This window comes from Mandrillus leucophaeus, unplaced genomic scaffold, assembly GCF_000951045.1.
Source record: "Mandrillus leucophaeus isolate KB7577 unplaced genomic scaffold, Mleu.le_1.0 Scaffold30, whole genome shotgun sequence".
Taxonomy (NCBI): domain Eukaryota; kingdom Metazoa; phylum Chordata; class Mammalia; order Primates; family Cercopithecidae; genus Mandrillus; species Mandrillus leucophaeus.
Window position 1 is genome coordinate 2445227 of NW_012103143.1, and position 17564 is coordinate 2462790.

Here is a 17564-nt window from a genome sequence, read left to right on the forward strand (position 1 = left end):
TCTGCTAGTTTAATCTGCTTACAAAGAGAACGACAGTACAGTGAGAATCCATTATTACCATCACTGTAACACTTTTTATACAAACCCCTGGAAACTCCATAGGTATGTAAAGTATTGGGGCTTTAGTTAATTATTTCTCCATATCCAACTCTATTGAAATATTTGGCTCTTTTCCCTCCAGAAGATAGAGCAACTTCAGAAACAAAAATTGATGCATTACATAAACTTAATGGAATAGGAAGAATTAGGCTTTTAGTAGTGTCTCTCTTGCCATTTCTCCCTCAGTTTCCCTTTCTTTTCAGACATCTTTTCCTTTCTTCTTGGGGAGAAATGTGTTGTTGGGGAAATAATACTTGTTAACACTTTCAAGTTGCTAGTGGCTTAGGTCTTCAAAGATGCCATGTTCTCTGCCAACCATTAACATTGACACCTAGCATTTAGTGAAAGCCTTCACTCAGAGATTAGTGTCTTAAAAAAGAGAAGGAAAGGCCGGACGCGGTGGTTCATGCCTGTAATCCCAGCACTGTGGGAGGCTGAGGCGGGTAGATAACGTGAAGTCAGTAGTTCGAGACCAACCTGGCCAACATGGTGAAACCCTGAGTCTACTAAAACTACAAAAATTAGCTGGGCCTGTTGGCAGGCACCTGTAATCCCAGCTACTCAGGAGACTGAGGCAGGAGAATCACTTGAACCCGGGAGGCCGTGGCAGACATGCTAGTGTGCTCTCATCCCCCAAACGATAGACACTTTGCTACTTGGAATTCCCTTCACAGTGAACTAGTGTATGGGTGGTGCTACTTGAATTGGGGCTCATCCGTGTAGGAGGGGTGTGATATGCATCAGAGAGCACAGGTTTTGGATCCGCCCCTTCAGAGGAGTATGACCCTCTTCTCTTCCAATCTCTGAGAGCTTGGGCAGGGAGCTTACCCTTCTTGGGTCTGTTTTCTCACATGCTGAGTGAGGCTAGTGATGTTTTAATCATTGAAGAGTAGGCATGCCTTCTATGAAGGGCTTACTTTCTCCAAAAGAAGTAGTAGCCCCTCCCACCCATTATAACTGTGTGGCACTTGTATTGTGTTGCTTTGCCAGTGTTTTTGTCTTTGAGGTTGCAAGAGCAAATGCGCCTCCTCTGGACGTAGCCTTCTGCATGGTACCATTTTGAAGGAGCACCACTTGAGTTGGATAGGGCAGTACTCTGCCATGCTTCTGGCCTGAGCAGAGTCACCACCTGTGTGTAATGTACCTTGGATGATGCCACAGCTAGATGAGCATAGAGGGGTTTTTCAGCTGGGATCTGAAAGTGTTTTAGGGTTATGGTTGACTACAGTCATTTAAGGAAGTTTAGACTGGGATTGTGTAGTTTTGGGATGAAAGAGTAATTGCTGTGTTGGGGTAAACCAGACTAAAAAGCCCACCAATAGTTTGTCAGGTAAGACCTCTGGAGAAAAATGGAGCATGACGAGATAGGGAATGCTGAAGGTGGTGGAGTGGGCAGAGGAGCTCAGGGAAGGCCTAATTAAGATGGTGCCATCTCGTCAGAGCCATGCAGGAATTAAGGGGGTTGCCAAGTGGGTACTTAAAACAAGGAACATCCAGGCAGAGGGAGCAGCAAGTATGGAAGCCCTAATGTGCTCGTGTGCATGCTGTACCCCAGGAACATGTGGGCAGCCAGAGAAGAGGCAGCATTGTGAATGAGGGAAAATGGAAGGTGGGAGAGTTGGGGTGAAGTTGGAGCACCTCTAGAGACAGGCCATACAGGGCCTGGTAGGCTCAGCCAGGATGCTTGCTATACTTGGGACAAGATGGGAAGCCACCAGAGGGTTTTGAGCAAGTATGTGCCATAGTCTGACTTTGTTCCCAGGAGTGCTGTGCCTGCTCTGTGGTTAGGGACTGTAGGAGGACAGAAGTGGAAGTACAGTTGGCTGCAGTGATCAGCAGAGAATAATAAGATCTTAGTGGACCTGATTGGTGAGAAGCAGTCAGATTCCCGGAGGCATTAGATGAAGTTAGAACTCAAGGGGTTTCCTCTAGGTATAGAATGGGAGATAAAGTGTCAAGAGTGACTATGAGGATTTTGGCCTGGGCAGTTGAGAGGATGAAGTGGCTTTATGGCAGTGAAGAAAGATTGCAGAGGGAAAGGGCAGGAGTTTGGGTCTGGCCCTGTCACATTTGAAATGCCTGTTAGACATGAGGCAGAGATGAGGCCTAGCAGCAGGTAGATGGAGGACATGTAAAGCCATGAGGCTGAATGAGATTGCCAGCGGAGCTGATGGAGCTGGAAGAAAGCTTCCGAAACTGGAGATGGGTAGTATGGGCTGGCCAGGGTTCCACTGAGGGATGGATGAGTGACTGGATGCAAGAGGAGAACCTGGGGGCTGCTACCCTGGAAACCAGGGGAAAGTCTGGCTTCAGGAAGGAGAGGGGGACAGTGGGTTAGGGGTACTGCTCATAAAAAACCACTCGGTTTGTAACGTGGAGATCATGGGCCCCATCAGTGCAGGTTCTTTAGAGGGGCCCGGGTGAAAGCCTGGAGACAAGCAGAGACAATTCTTTTTAAGTGATTTCCTGTAACAGGAGCAGAAAGGAAGTGGTAGGTCGAGGCAGATGTGGAGTCAGGGGCGGTGTGCGGTTTTGTTTTTTCCTAAATGGAAGTGATGGCTTGTGAGAATGTTGCAGCATAGAGGAAGCACAGCCAGTGTGAGGGAGCAGGCCACTGAGCGATGCGTTGTGCTGGATGGGCGGGGGTGGGGGCATGTGGTCCAGAGCACACATGCAGGATGACCTCAGGAGCACAGGCTGCTCCCCTGGAGCAGGGAGGAAGCACCCAGGTATAGGTCGGGATGTGGTAGGGCTGCGACCTCTTCTGATTGCCTCCTCTGTGTTCTCAGGCAAAGGAAGTGAGGTCAGAGCCTGTGGAGGAGGAGGGGCCTTGCTGAGGGTGGAGTGGAGGCATCTTCGGGTGCTTGGGAAGCTGCTGCCCCCCCCCTCCTTTTTTTTTTTTTTTTTTAAAAAGGCAGAGTCTTGCTCTGTCGCCCAGGCTGGAGTGCAGTGGCACAGTCACAGCTGGCTGCAACCTCCGCCTCTCAGGTTCAGGTGTTTCCTGTGCCTCAGCCTCCTGAATAGCTGAGACTACAGGCATGTACCACCACACCTGGTAAATGTTTGTGTTTTTAGTAGAGATGGGGTTTTGCCATATTGGCCAGGCTGGTCTTGAACTCCTGACCTCAGGTGATCCACCTGTCTTGGCCTCCCAGAGTACTGGGACTGTTGGTGTGAGCCACTGCGCTCGGCCTTGAGAAGCTTCTTGAATGTTAAGGAGGGAGGGAAGGAGAATAGCCCCAGCCTGTGTGGAGCCAGAACTCTGAGTTTTTTGTGTAATGGCTAACATTATGCATGCTTCTTGAGTTAGGTCATACCACCCAGTCACCTAGAAAAAGTGAACAAATTTTAAAGTTGCTCATCTGGACTTTGTCAGAGTTTGGAGAAAACACTCATGCATTTGATTCACAGCCAGGAGTCCGCTGCCTTTCACTGAGTCCTCTATTTGTCAGCAGTTTCCACATTAAGACAGTTGAGTGAGTGCATCTCCCCAACCCACCCTAGCAGCATTCTGCCATTTTATAGTGAAAATAAAGAGGAATGAAAACAGCTGTCATTTTTTAAACGCTTATTTACTTTATGCCGGGCCCTCTTCCCAGCCTTTTTTACTCCTCTCCTCCATAAGATAAGGACAATAGTCCTTAATCTTACTAACTTGGAAACTGAGGCACAGAGAGCTTAAGTAACTTGCCCAAGGTTATACAGCATGTAAGTGGTAGAGGCTGGTTTTGAACTTAGCTAGTGTGACTCTAGTTGCTGCACCTGTAACCACTGTATCAGCCCACTCCTGGGGTAATGGGTACTTTACAGGGGTTTATATTCTGGCATCTTGAAGCCCATGCTATGTAAATTGAGAGAGACTTTACTTCCCAAAGACCCATACATCTGCCAGGTCTGTTTTTTTTCCTTTTCTGTTTTCTTTATACAAAGGCTCATTTCGGGACCTTCTCATACTCTTCTGTCTTTAGGCCTCACATCAGAGCCTGTCAAGTGCTGCAGCTTTCTGGTTCATCACCAGTGGTCTTTTTGTGCCAGGGTCTTGCTGCAGGCAGCACTTGCTTGCCTTGGATGCCCCAGGTGTGTCCTATATGTGTCTCTCCCGCCCCAGTCTTCCCTGGTTTCTTTTGTCGTACAGCCATGTTTGGCTATTTTGCCATCTCCCTGTCTTGCTCAGCCTTTGAGCTTGCCACTCCTGATGACTGGTTGGGGCACTGGGTCCTGGCTATTTAGCAGGGAGGAGTGTAAGAGCAGAGTAATCCTGGGTCAGCTAGAGTATCGTCTGGATAGGCTCAACGTCTCTGTTGTTACTAGTGAAAACAGACACGAGATTGTGGTAGAAGGAGTAAGTGGAGAAAATGGACCTGCTGCCTGTTTGCAGAGGGTCAGTGGTCTGGTTGTCAGAGGCAAGCATGCTTTAGGGGGTGCAGGCATTTCTAAAGCCGTGGGATCTGTAGAAGAGCCTGTGTGGGTCCATCCAGAGCAGGTGTCATGTTCTTAGCTGTGGGCCTGTATCCTACAGGAGAGAGAGCATGGTGAAGACTGACAGTGGACTGATTTTGTGTCTGTGCTAATCTCCAGATACTGGAAGGCTGATGTGGAGAGCACTAGTTTTGTTTTGTTTTGGTTTTGACACAAGGTCTCACTCTTGTCCAGGCTGGAGTGCAACAGTTATAGCTCACTGTAGCCTCAAACTTGTGGGCTTAAGTGATCCTCTAATCTCAGCCTCCTAAATAGCTAGGACTACATTATTTTGGTATACTGCTTCCTGCCTTGGTAGCCTAGGCTGTTGTCCTCTTCCCTGCTTCATTATAGTAGGATGCTTACTCTCTTAAAATGTAATATAGACTGAAAACAACTTCGTAGTACCATTTGCAACCCATCTAAAGATAAAGGCTGGTCCAGGTCCCTACAGAGTATCTTAAGTCATTACCAGGTGCTGTGTGCAGTGCGATTTCCTGGAAACCAGTGTGCTCCACAGTTGTCCGCAAGCTATGCTGCTTCCCATGCCAGAGGAGGCTGTAGCCCGACGGCTCGCACCTCCAGCCGCTTTTCTCGCTGATCATGGAGAAGGCCCGGACCCTGCAACATGACCTCCCTGGGCTCCAGAGTACTAGGTGTGCTCTGGTTTCTTCAGGGAAAATGTATTCTTATTAAAGCTTGGTTTAAAAACAATTTTTTAGATAGTAGAAAATTTATTTTAGTCTGGAGGTTGGTTGAACAGAATGAATTGAAATGATTTCCTGATTCCCAGTAAATGATTTTATTGTTCTCACAAAATCTCGGGAAGCCTTTCTGATTTGTGTTTATCTTTATATAATTAAACTGTTAATAAAGATGATGATGTAAGTATCCTGTTCTTCTAGGTATCCAAATATATCTTGTGAGTTGCTCACTTCTGATGTCTCCCAGATGAATGATAGACTGGGAGAAGATGAATCCTTGCTAATGAAATTATATAGCTTCCTCCTAAACGATTCCCCTTTGAACCCACTACTTGCCAGTTTCTTCAGCAAGGTGCTAAGTATTCTTATCAGCAGAAAACCAGAACAGGTAAATATGATTTTCCGAAAGGTAAGTATTAGGCTGATCATCCCCTTGAGGTGATCCCCCAGTCACTGTTGCTTTAGAGTTCTAAGAGAATGTATTTTAAACCTTAAACATTCTAAGCACTCACATACTATTTATACATTGACGAATATTTCTAATATGGTATAATCTCAAATTTCACGTAATTTGTTAGCATACTTTGGTTTCCTCTTTTGACAAGTGGGTAGAAGATGAGAATATTGGGTACCCATTTGTGAAGACAAGGCTTAACTAAGATGGCAAGTGTAATAACTAAGCCATTGAATATGTCAACAAACAATTGCTTTGTTTTGTTTTTCCCCCATTGATGATCACAGATGAAGCTTAAACCAAAAACCTTTCCCACAAATGTAATTGGTGATTGGTTTGTACTAATGGTGATGCTGTTTTGATTCTACTCAAAACTGCTCCAGTGTCAGGCTTGAGACATCTGAGTGTATAGACTGCTATATACATTTGTAGCTCTGCTGTTCATATCCAGTGTGGTTTGACAAAAACTTCACTTGGTTCTTTAAGTGTGGTCACTGAAGCAGCAGCACCTCAGTAGATAATTTTGTTAGAAATGTAAGTTCTTTTTTTTTTTTTTTTTTTTTGGGAGTCTTGCTCTGTCGCCCAGGCTGGAGTGCAGTGGCCGGATCTCAGCTCACTGCAAGCTCCGCCTCCCGGGTTCCCGCCATTCTCCTACCTCAGCCTCCCGAGTAGCTGGGACTACAGGCGCCCGCCAACCCGCCCAGCTAGTTTTTTTGCATTTTTTAGTAGAGACGGGTTTCACTTTGTTAGCCAGGATGGTCTCGATCTCCTGACCTTGTGATCCGCCTGTCTCGGCCTCCCAAAGTACTGGGATTACAGGCTTGAGCCACCGCGCCCGGCCAGAAATGTAAGTTCTTGAGCCCTATTCCACACCTACTGAGTCAGAAATTCTGAGGGGTAGGCCCTACAATCTGGGTTTTAGCAAGCCTTCAGCTAACTCTGATGCATGCTGACATTTGAGAACCTCTGCTTTAGTGGATATTGTTGTGAAAAAGGATCTGCTTATCTGGAGATTTTAGTCATTTTATGGAAATAGGCACCCAGGGAACAACTAGAGCCTCAGATATTCAAGTATAAACTATAGCAGATTTGCCAGAATTGCAACAAGTATGGGTGTGATGATACGGGGTAAAAGTGGTCAAACCAGTTGGTCCTGCCATCCTTCATGATAGAAAATGGCTCTGGGTGACCCATTCTTGCTCTCAGCACTTGTGGAAGGACTGGAGCTATTTTGGGCCCAGTGTGTCCTGTCCTATGCCAAGGTAAAGTGGATACATGTTTTATTTTAGAGAGAGATACCATTCTTTCTTTCACTTAATGGAGTAGGATAAGCTTCCTAAGTTGATTGGAAATAAGATTCTTTTCACTTTGGTAGTAATCCCCAAATCATGATTACTCTAATGTAGATTGTCTGTTTTTTTCTGCCTTCTAGTTAGAAATACAAGAACTGCTGGCTGTTTTAGGAGAGTGGAAGCCAACCTATCACCCTGATATTACCAGGCAGTTCTCAGGGCTGGTTGTTACAGCCATTATCCAGACATTATGCTTCATTGTGCTTTTTCTCCTCACTTCTGTGCTGTTGGGACCCAAGTTTGCAAGCCCCGATTTTCAGTGTACACATAAAGAGAGAGAATACACTTAAAACTTTATGAGGCCTTGAGTATTTTGTATTAGACGTTAGAGTCCGACCCGACATTCTATCTGTGTAGAGATGATGGCACTTGCCAGTTACATTCTGATACAAGAGCCCCTCGGACTTTTGCTTGTTACACTTCCCTGTCACGACTGTATGAATGGTAGCAAGAGGATTCAGTGGCTGTGGGTTAAGATCAAACCTGGCATTTCTCTATCCTTTGCAAATTAGGAGTGTAAAAAAAAGTTTTCTGTTATGTGATAGTATTAGTAGGGATCTATGCAACTGTAAGGAAGGACAAAAATTGAGACTCAACTGGCTTAACCAGTAAAGGCATTTGTTAGCTCATGGAACAGAAAGTCGGGTAGTGGGGCATCTTCAGTGCTGCATGAGTCAGCACCCCAGTGGGGTCATCTGGGCCACAGGTCCCTGTTGTCAGTGCTATACTGTCCACCACACTAGCTCGGGTTTGTTCCTTTGGGCTTCAGGTCTGGTGTTTCTGGCACTGAATTATGGAATACTTGGTCACATGTGACTTTTTTCATCCTTTCTCCTCTACTGTCCTTTTAAAAACTATTGTGGGACCCAATTGTGAGTGAATTATTTATGTGTCATATCATTTCTTGAAGTTTTATATCATAATGCTTGACCTCATTGTCTAGAGAAGCAACGTGTGTTGGTTAATCCTGTATTTATACTTAATTGTATGAAGCAGTTTTAGTTGTCATCTCTGGCTATTAGACTTCATATGACCTAATGGAAAGATTGTGGCTTTTGTGGCATTCAAATCCAAGTTTAAATCCCAGGCAGCCACCTTTTAGCTCTGGAAGATACTTTCTGAGCCTTGGTTTCCTCATCTCTAATGGGGTGTGGGGGTGGGAGTGAATTGTTCAACCCCCCCACGTCCCAGGGCTTTTGAGAAATTTCAGTGAGATCCTGTTATAGCAGCTGCCACACTCCCCCTGGGACTCGCAGAGGGTTTGGGAATAGATGACACATGCACATGAACAGAGGCAGAGGCAACGAGGCTGCATGGGACACGGGGATGCGTGGGACAGAGTCATCTCCCTGGTCTCCCAGTGCAGAAGAGGCCAGCAACAGGGGCCTGATTTCCGTGGCTATTCTCACGTTCCTTCAGGGTAGCTCTCTGCCTCTCCACCAGCTGCCCTTCTTGTGCTAAGCTATTGGAGTGAATTGGTGAAGTCAAAATCCAAGGCGATGTTTGTGTAGCCAGGTGAGTTAGTTACTTTGACTGGAGTAGAAATGTTTGTTTTGAAATTTTTTTTCTCATACTTGTTAGGGTCCAATTAGGATTTTGAATATTATTCATTTTGGTGCAGAATCTTAACAGACTTGCTTTATGTTCATAAACTGTAAAATGGTATATTCTCTTGCTGTTTATAGGGATATTAAATTTTTGATCCCCATTCTTTGAGAATGAATAATGGAAGTGAATAGAAATAAAAGATTCTGTTAAGTTGTATTTGTATTAATGGACATGTGCTAATTTAGGGGTTTTTTTTCCAAGGGGTTTTTGAGTATTGTAACTATCAGCCAGGCTTTCCAATTTGATATCTTGTTGCTAATTCAGGATTTGCCATTTCTCAACCTAAAGTAGTGATAAAATTGGGAGGAGTGGGGGTTGGGACTTAAAAGGTAAAGTTTATAGTTTCCAAGTTACATGTCTTTCAGTTTCTGATCTGTTCTTCTCTAGATTGTGGATTTCTTAAAGAAGAAGCATGATTTTGTAGACCTTATTATAAAGCACATAGGAACTTCTGCTATCATGGATTTGTTGCTCAGGCTCCTGACATGTATTGAACCTCCACAGCCCAGGCAAGATGTACTGAATGTGAGTAGAATTCTGACCTGCTGTTGACTGGGGTTAGGGTGCTGGCATGTGAGCCCACCAGGCTGCTGTGTGCTGGGAGGGATTGCATGGGATTAGGGTACTTGGTAGCAGAGAGTTGTCTGGGGAGCAGGTAACAGGGTGGGGGAGAAAGGTTGTTCCAAGATAGGAAGAGATCCAGATTTTGCAGAGCTAGAATTTCAGATGGGCATATCCGTAGATGTGTGGAATGTTTTGTTGTGAGTGTTTTTTCCTTTTTGCTGGTTTGCTTTTTATGGGGGTGGCGAGACATTATGGGTTGAGCATTTGTCTTAAATCTGGGCCTGATGGTAAAAGCAGAAATGAGAGGGTTGGGAGCTTGAAGTCCCATATGAGTATGTTGTGAGGCCACACTCTTCAGGGCCACCTCTGAAGGTCAAAGCGGAGAGGTGTTGATAACATCCAGTGATTCAGGCTTCAGAAGTAATTCTCTTCTCATGGGTACCTAGGAACAAAGGATAAGGAGAACAGAGTTTACTTTGAGAAGGACATATTTTAAAATGTAGACAAATGGTGATTTTTAGGATGTATGCCTCCTGAATAGATGTCTTAGGTGGAATTTGGGTGGGAAGGAGGGGAGGGTGTGAGTAACTTGAAAATAAGGTTTCTCCCAGGCTCCCATCTTTTGTGTCGTCTCCTCTTCCTTTCTTTTCTGAGTTGGAGTCTCACTCTGTCACCCAGGCTGGAGTGCAGTGGCATGATCTCGGCTCACTGCAACCTCCGCCTCCCAGGTTCAAGCAGTTCTCCTGTTTCAGTCTCCTGAGTAGCTGGGATTACAGGTGTCTGCCACCACACCTGGCTAATTTTTGTATTTTTAGTAGAGACAGGATTTCACCATGTTGGCCAGGCTGGTCTCCAACTCCTGACCTCAGGTGATCCGCCCTCGGCCTCCCAAAGTGCTGGAATTACAGGTGTGAGCCACCGCGCCTGGTCCCTCTCCCTTTCTTTCCTTTCTCGGAAGCTTTGCGAACCATGCTTCAGTTTATCTGTGTTTAATACTAACCTGCAACCTTAGAACTTACTCATTTCTTTGGAAATGAGTTTTGTTGAAAATGCTAGTTATTATTTAAGACCTCAAGGACTAGAAGGAGGGCGTATGAGGAGGAAAGTCTTTCAGGTGGTGCCCAGGGCAGGGCATGTTCCACTGAGGTAGGGAGGTGTGCCAGGTGTGCATTTATGTGATGGGGTCAGGGCTGGGTTTGTTGGTGACCCAGGCACTGTGATCACTGTGAGTAAACAGCTGGATGTATCTAGTGGATGTCCTGGGACTTGTCTCTTGGCAGGGACCTTAAATTGGGACACCTGTCCTTTTGGGTGTGTCTTTGTAGATGTATCTTTTCTCAAAGGAGGTTGAGGATTCTGGGAAAGACTGTTAAGGATAGGGAGGAGGGTGTCACCTTTATATTGGGATTATCATAGGGAGAGATTTATTCAGGATGGTTTGTAGGAACCAGTTTATTCCTTTGGTTGCTTCTGAGTTGAAGTTTAGGACCTGTCTGGTTTCCAAAGGAATCAGTGTGTTTGTGGAGAGAGCGAGCGACAAGAGGTTGATAAAGGTGTAGGTCGGGGAAAAGTTACTTAGAAACCCCTGAATGTCTTATTTTGATTTTGTGGATCCATGGTTGAGGATGACTACAGAAGTGGGCTTGGAATGTAGGTTCCTATGAATAGCTGTGGAAACAGTAGGGGTCTGGGACTGATGAGTTCACTGCCTGGAAGGTTTCCTGGTTTCTCCTGTAGTGGTCAGGAATGCCCCGCCCCTCACACAGATGTTTACTCTCCTCTGTTTCAGGACATTATTGCTCAAAGAGTGGTCCCAGACATCATTTGTGAGCTTGTTAGAAATCTGTAGTCTCAGGTCTCTTCCTTGGCCTTCTGAATCAGAATATGCATTTTAACAAGATTCTTGGAGAATTTGTGTGCACATTTTAAAACAGATCTTAAAATATAAAGTTGGACCTCTACCTCTGTGGTGCCTACCTAATAGCTTCACATTTTCCTTTAATTGGTGTTTTCATTGAGCAGCCAGAGACAGTGTCAGGGTTTCTTCTCTGTTCCTTAAGCAAATTGTGTTTGATTTCTGCCCCTGCTGCCCACCCTAGTCTCCTTTAGCCGTATTTTCTAGGTAGTGAGCTGCCTTGTTGATGATGGTTTTAGGCTTCTTATGGCATTAATGTTAAGCCAGATGATTTTTCCTTTATTTTTTTCTGAATTTGGATCCCTTTCATGTTTTCATTCACTGTAGCATTTCATACATGGGTTAAAAGGAGATGACCATAGCTCTTTGCCAGCACATGACAGGGCGGATAAACTCTGCCTCTGTGCTTCCTCAGGCCCCCACGTTTCCTGCAGTGGGTTTGGTTTTGTAATCTAAAAGTCCCTTTTGTTCATCCTGTGTTTTTCTTAACCCAGAGACTTGGTGCTAAATATTGCTCTTCTCAATCTTTCTGAAGCTTGGAGTGAACATGCTCTTAAAGAAAATGTATAAATTCCATCCTTCTTAATCTCCCAGTCCTCTCTTAAGAACCAACCTACAAACCCTTTTAGTCCTAAATGTCTGGGAGTGACCTTATGGCTAAGAAGCTGATGTATAGAATTTTAGTGTGTGGGTATTGTAATTTGGGGAGTTTTTGGTACTGTTGGCCATTGTTAAAACAATATATTCACTGGCATTTTCCTTGGGGGACTTTTAATTTTCTGTAGTGTTCAAAGTCCAGAGAAACCTGTAACATTCTACTTAAAATGTGATGGATATTTCCAAGTATGTTAATCTACATTGGGGCTTGAACAAGAGCCACTCATTGCTATGATTACTTCTACAATGTGTTTTACAGTGGTTAAATGAGGAGAAAATTATCCAGAGGCTTGTGGAAATAGTTCATCCATCGCAAGAAGAAGATGTAAGTTCACTTGTGTGACTGTAAACTTGATTAGAAAAAAAAGAACTGTTTATTGAGCACAGAGCATACTTACATTAAATGTGAACATGATCAGAGCGTAGAGGGAAAATAGCAATCTATTGTTCTTAAAGTTGATACTTTTCTAAACTGTATTACATTTTGCCAATACCCGGAAAATTTCCAGAAATGTACAACAGCAGGCCCTTGTTACAGCACCATCTCCTTTCTAGAGCCGGGATTTCATGCCGAACCAGCTGGCTTTTGTTACAAACCTCCTTTGTTCATGCTCCTTTTTACTTTTTTTTTCCCCCCCTTTGAGATGGAGTCTCACTTTGTCACCCAGGCTGGAATGCAGTGGCGTAATCTTGGCTCACTGCAACCTCCACCTCCCAGGTTCAAGCAGTTCTCTGCCTCAGCTTCCCGAGTAGCTGGGATTACAAGTGCCTGCCACCACGCCCGGCTAATTTTTGTATTTTTAGTAGAGACCGGGGTTTCATCATCTTGCCCAGGCTGGTCTTGAACTCCTGACCTTGTGATCCACCAGCCTCGGCCTCCCAAAGTGCTGGGATTACAGCCATGAGCCACCGCGCCCGGCCTCCTTTTTATTTTTATACCCATCTGTAGCAGTTGATGAGACCACATTTGCATTTGTTTTATCCAGTCTGGTTACAGCTTTGCAGGCAGTGAAGTGGGATGTTGGTCACCATTGAACCCCTACAGTAACTTTGTTGTTATACGTCCTGGCCCTGGCTGTTAAGTTTGACAGGTTTGGCTTTTGTCCTAGGTACTGTAGGTTGACTTGGCTATAGGATTGAAGCTAGGTTTGGAGTTTGCAGATTGAACTCTGTGCTGAGGGAATGCCCGTTGGGACCAGTGGGTGCATATGTCTCTAGAAGAGATCTGTAAGGTTACCACCTGAAGTATCAGGCCAAGCCATATAAAATTGGCAGTAATCATCCATTTTTACCTACAGACATGACAGTTATCTATGATTCAACCTAATATCTACAAAGGAGTTGGTTTAAGGACAATTCAAGGTTTGTCCTGAAGCTGGGGGAGCCTCCTTGTGTGCCTCTAGGTTGCAGGTTAGATGGGGGAGCGAGTACCGCAGAGGAACATTGGAGGAAGAGGCACGCAGTGGAGGGTCCTCTCTCACAAAGATACATTTTGTGTGATAGTAGATCGAAACCCTTTCACTCTGATCCATTCAGAAACTTTCGATACCTGGACTTTATTAAAGGGGCTGTCACTTCCCCATTATCCCTCTTTGGGAGAATGCAAGGTATGCTCCCTTGCAGTAGTTGTTACTGTTAGCAGAGTTGACATTTGTGGACACATCCAGTGTAGACATGGATTGGGAATATGGGAGCCCCTGCTTAGAAGGTGCTCTCAACCTAGCTGGGGTGATAAGCCCTCCTCCTGTGGGCAGGGGAGTGTGGTTCTAGGAGCGGGTTTCCCTGTGATGACATGTGGCCTATGCAGGCCGTGGAGAGCCATGACAGGAGTGTGGCCTGCCCTGTTGGCAGGGAGGAGTTTCTTACTCCTTACTAAGTTCATGTTCTTGAGCAGAGGAACTTGATTGCTCAATGGGCTAAGAAGAAGATTGCTCAGTAGGGCCTGTCCGAAGGGCCCAGGAGAAATCGATAATGGAGAAGTCCAATTCTGCAACAAATTTTTTGAGAAGGACACCGCATTGTGGACATCAGCACCTTCTCTGCATGACTTACAAGAAAGTTAATTCTGGCTTTTGGACAGTCCTGTTAATACTTCTGTTTTGTATTAAGTGATGAATTCCATGTTAAAATTATACTGGCCAGTTGATACTTACCAAGGAAATGCTAGGCTCCTGATTCCAGTCAGTGGGTTTGGATACCCTAATCTGTGCTCTCCTCTCTTCTAGAATATGAGTGTTCTGCCCGTATTGGGAGCACATTGCTCAGTCTTTGAGTTATGCTCAGTTTCTTATTCCAGAGAATAAAATGTGTTTGGGTGCTGAGATTTTAGAGCTTTTCTGTAAGGTCAATACACTGAGGGAAGGCTTAATATTTCTTACCCATTGGTATTCTACAGAAAGCTGTGTTTGCTTTTACTTTTTTTTTTGAGACGGAGTTTCGCTCTTGTTGCCCAGGCTGGAGTGCAATGGCGGCATCTCGGCTCACCGCCATCTCTGCCTCCTGGGTTCAAGTGATTCAATCTCCTGCCTCAACCTCCCGAGTAGCTGGGATTACAGGTATGCGCCACCACGCCCAGCTAATTTTGTATTTTAGTAGAGACGGGCTTTCTCCATGTTGGTCAGGCTGGTCTTGAACTCCTGACCTCAGGTGATCCACCTACCTCAGCCTCCCAAAGTGCTGGGATTACAGGCGTGAGCCATCATACCCAGACGTACTTTTACTTTTTTTTTAATCCAAAAAAAGTATGTGCATCCTTCTATGCTGATAAGAGTGTGTTTTGGGGATACACGTTGAGTATCCCTTATCTGAAATGCTTGGAACCGGAGGTATTTTGGATTTCAGTTTTTTTTCAGATTTTGGAATACCTTTATTTGCTTTATACTGGTTGGACATCCTGGACCTAGAAATCTGAAATGTTCCAATGAGTATTTCCTTTGTCAGTTTTCAAATTTTGGAGCATTTTGGATTTGGGATGTTCAATCTGTGTATTTTTTCCCAACTATTTTAGAAATTTTTACTCATCAGAACCTTGATGACATCTCCCTGCACATAGTAATAATGTACTGTGCACTATTATAAAGCTCATTTGAATGCCTGACAAAATACATTACTCGTGATGTGATCTCTCTTGGCCTTGACCTTTTGCTCACTGAAGCTTATGGCCAGTGTTAATTTGTGTTATTTCTTAAGTAACTTTCCCTTTCATTTTTAAATGATAAATTTAACTTCTAACATGTTTTATGGTTAAAATTGTACTTTTTTCCTTTAGCGACATTCAAATGCATCACAATCACTTTGTGAAATTGTTCGCCTGAGCAGAGACCAGATGTTACAAATTCAGAACAGTACAGAGCCCGACCCCCTGCTTGCCACTCTAGAAAAGTATGTGTAAAACTCTGTTCTTGTTCTTCTTTCATATTGATGCTGTTCCATGTGTTACCATTGTGAGTGAGTGGTAAGTGTTCCTTATGTGGGAATCATGTCCCTTGAAAATAACCTTGGGTGGGTGAGAAGGTAGGGAATTCTGCTTCTTTTATCTCAGTAGAAGTTTGGCAGGATAAGAAGATAAATGACATTTATATCTACACTTTGAGTTTTCTAATTATTTGTAAAATGGAATTCTGTAGAGCCATCCTAAGATGTGGTAGTCATTTAGAAATAACTGTCATCACAACTTCCCAAGGGTCTTTTGATGAAGAATAGTCTTGTGTAAGTACGAATGTTGCATGTTTTAGTCAGCGGCTTTTATCAGATGATCTTTAAGGCTTTACTGTATCTTTGCAGCTGATTAGGGACAGTTATTTCATGTTTAGGTAGAAGACAGCTTGGGGATGGGATGCTATTTTTTCTAGATTCACATGTTTTCAGAAAGAATGTTTACTGTCGACTTCGCATGTATTTGACCTGCATTCAGACAGCTGAAAGTTATTTTAATAATCAGGCCATTCCTCACTATGGAAGAATAATTGGAAAGTATGCATACAGCTAGCATTGTTAAGTACTAATGGCAGTCTTGCTTCAGTTTACTTCTATTATTGTTTTTAATGCTTTTGTCAATCTTTTTTATTCCTGCTATATATTGAGACTTTTGCATCTTTGGCTTAACTACCTATAATGCCCTTTTATTAAAATAAAATGTTGTATTATTTCCTTGACACATGTAAGACAGGCAAGGAATACATTACAGACAAGTTAACGTGTCTTCAACTCTGTCTTTGCGAAGTGGAATTGTGTTTTCCTAGCATGTAGAATACGAAGGAGTTGAGTTCTCTGAAGTAGCAAAACTACAAAAGATTGCCGGCTTCCGAGTAAAATGGTATCTTACCTGTCCTATTTTAGTAATTCTTGCACTGTGGCATATATAGTCCTTTAAAACTTTTAAGACATCCCACATTCAAATACAAATTGTGGTATTAATTAGGTTGAACCTTGTAAAATTGCCATTTCAGTAGGTTAGAAATGTTGAATATCAGCAGTGTCATATGGCTCACTGCAGTGCTGCCCAGTAGAAATAGAATCAAAGCCACATGTAATTTAAAATGTTTTTGTCCAAAGTCTTGGAAATCCAGTGTGTATTTTATACTTAGAACATGCTGGTCAGACGAGTTAAATTTTGGGTGCTTGATAGCCACATGTAGTGAATGACTCCCATAGTAGACAGTGCAGGTTCTGCCCGAATATCAGACTGCTTAGTAGTGATTGCTAAGTTCTTCAGTGCCACTCCAAGCCCTCCATTCACACAACTTTATTTGGACCCAATATGTAACCTAGCCACCAGAGCCCATGTGCACACTAGCTTTTATATTTCAAGCTGTGTTTTAGTCCTAGATCAGGTAACTAATTTCTGGGATGAAGATAGGTAAATACCTAGAGTTTACATCATTAAATTAGTTGGAGTAACTGTATTCAAATACATGGACCTGATGAATCAGTGGCCCTGTTGCCAAGTAAAACCTCCATTGCATTTAACGGTGGCAAGAAAATCTGTCATAGTGCTTCCCACAGTCTGTTTGAGAATGAGAACCCACCGCTTCTAATATTTGACACACTGCACATCTTTTAGTGTCTGTTGATTCAGACAGAACACACTGAGAAAAGATTTTTATTTTAGTAAACTTTCTAATCATAATAGCATCTGTGTATATTTAATCTATTATGTGATAATATGTAATATCTATTTGATAAGTTATAATTATTTAATAATGATACTACGTTATTAAATCACTGTACTGGCAATGCATAATGTACACATAGCTTGCTGAGCTCTGTATTATGATGCCAAGTAACCCACAGTGTGAACTCCACTGTATATAGGAATGTCACATGTGTAAATGTTAAGCGCAGATTAGCACATCTGGAAAAATTTGAAATGAGGTAAGATTAAAGAAGATACTAAAGAGTGGTAGTGGTACCAAGAAATCTCAGAAAGCGGACTGAAGTGTTAAATAAACAATGTTTGGCTTGGGAAGCAATCTGGGCCTAAATTGAATGCATTTTATTTAGTGACTCTGGAAATTTTTGAAGTTCAAAAATTTTTAAAAAACAATTTTGGGCCGGGCGCGGTGGCTCACGCCTGTAATCCCAGCACTTTGGGAGGCTGAGGCGGGCGGATCACAAGGTCAGGAGATTGAGACCATGGTGAAACCCTGTCTCTACTAGAAAAAATTAGCCGGGCGCAGTGGCGGGCGCCTGTAGTCCCAGCTACTCGGGAGGCTGAGGCAGGAGAATGGCATGAACCCGGGAGGCGGAGCTTG

The 17564-nt window shown here is 43.8% G+C and overlaps 1 protein-coding gene across 2 annotated transcripts in view; it reads left to right on the plus strand.

Moving 5' to 3' along the window:
- PPP6R3 (protein phosphatase 6, regulatory subunit 3) overlaps positions 1–17564 on the plus strand; it is a 168427-nt gene that overhangs the window by 82632 nt on the left and 68231 nt on the right. For both annotated transcript variants that reach the window (XM_011987057.1, XM_011987058.1), the window contains exons 4-7: positions 5463–5649; positions 9063–9200; positions 12071–12136; positions 15080–15192. In XM_011987057.1, the coding sequence (XP_011842447.1) occupies positions 5463–5649; positions 9063–9200; positions 12071–12136; positions 15080–15192 (504 nt within the window). The remainder of the gene's footprint in view (positions 1–5462; positions 5650–9062; positions 9201–12070; positions 12137–15079; positions 15193–17564) is intronic.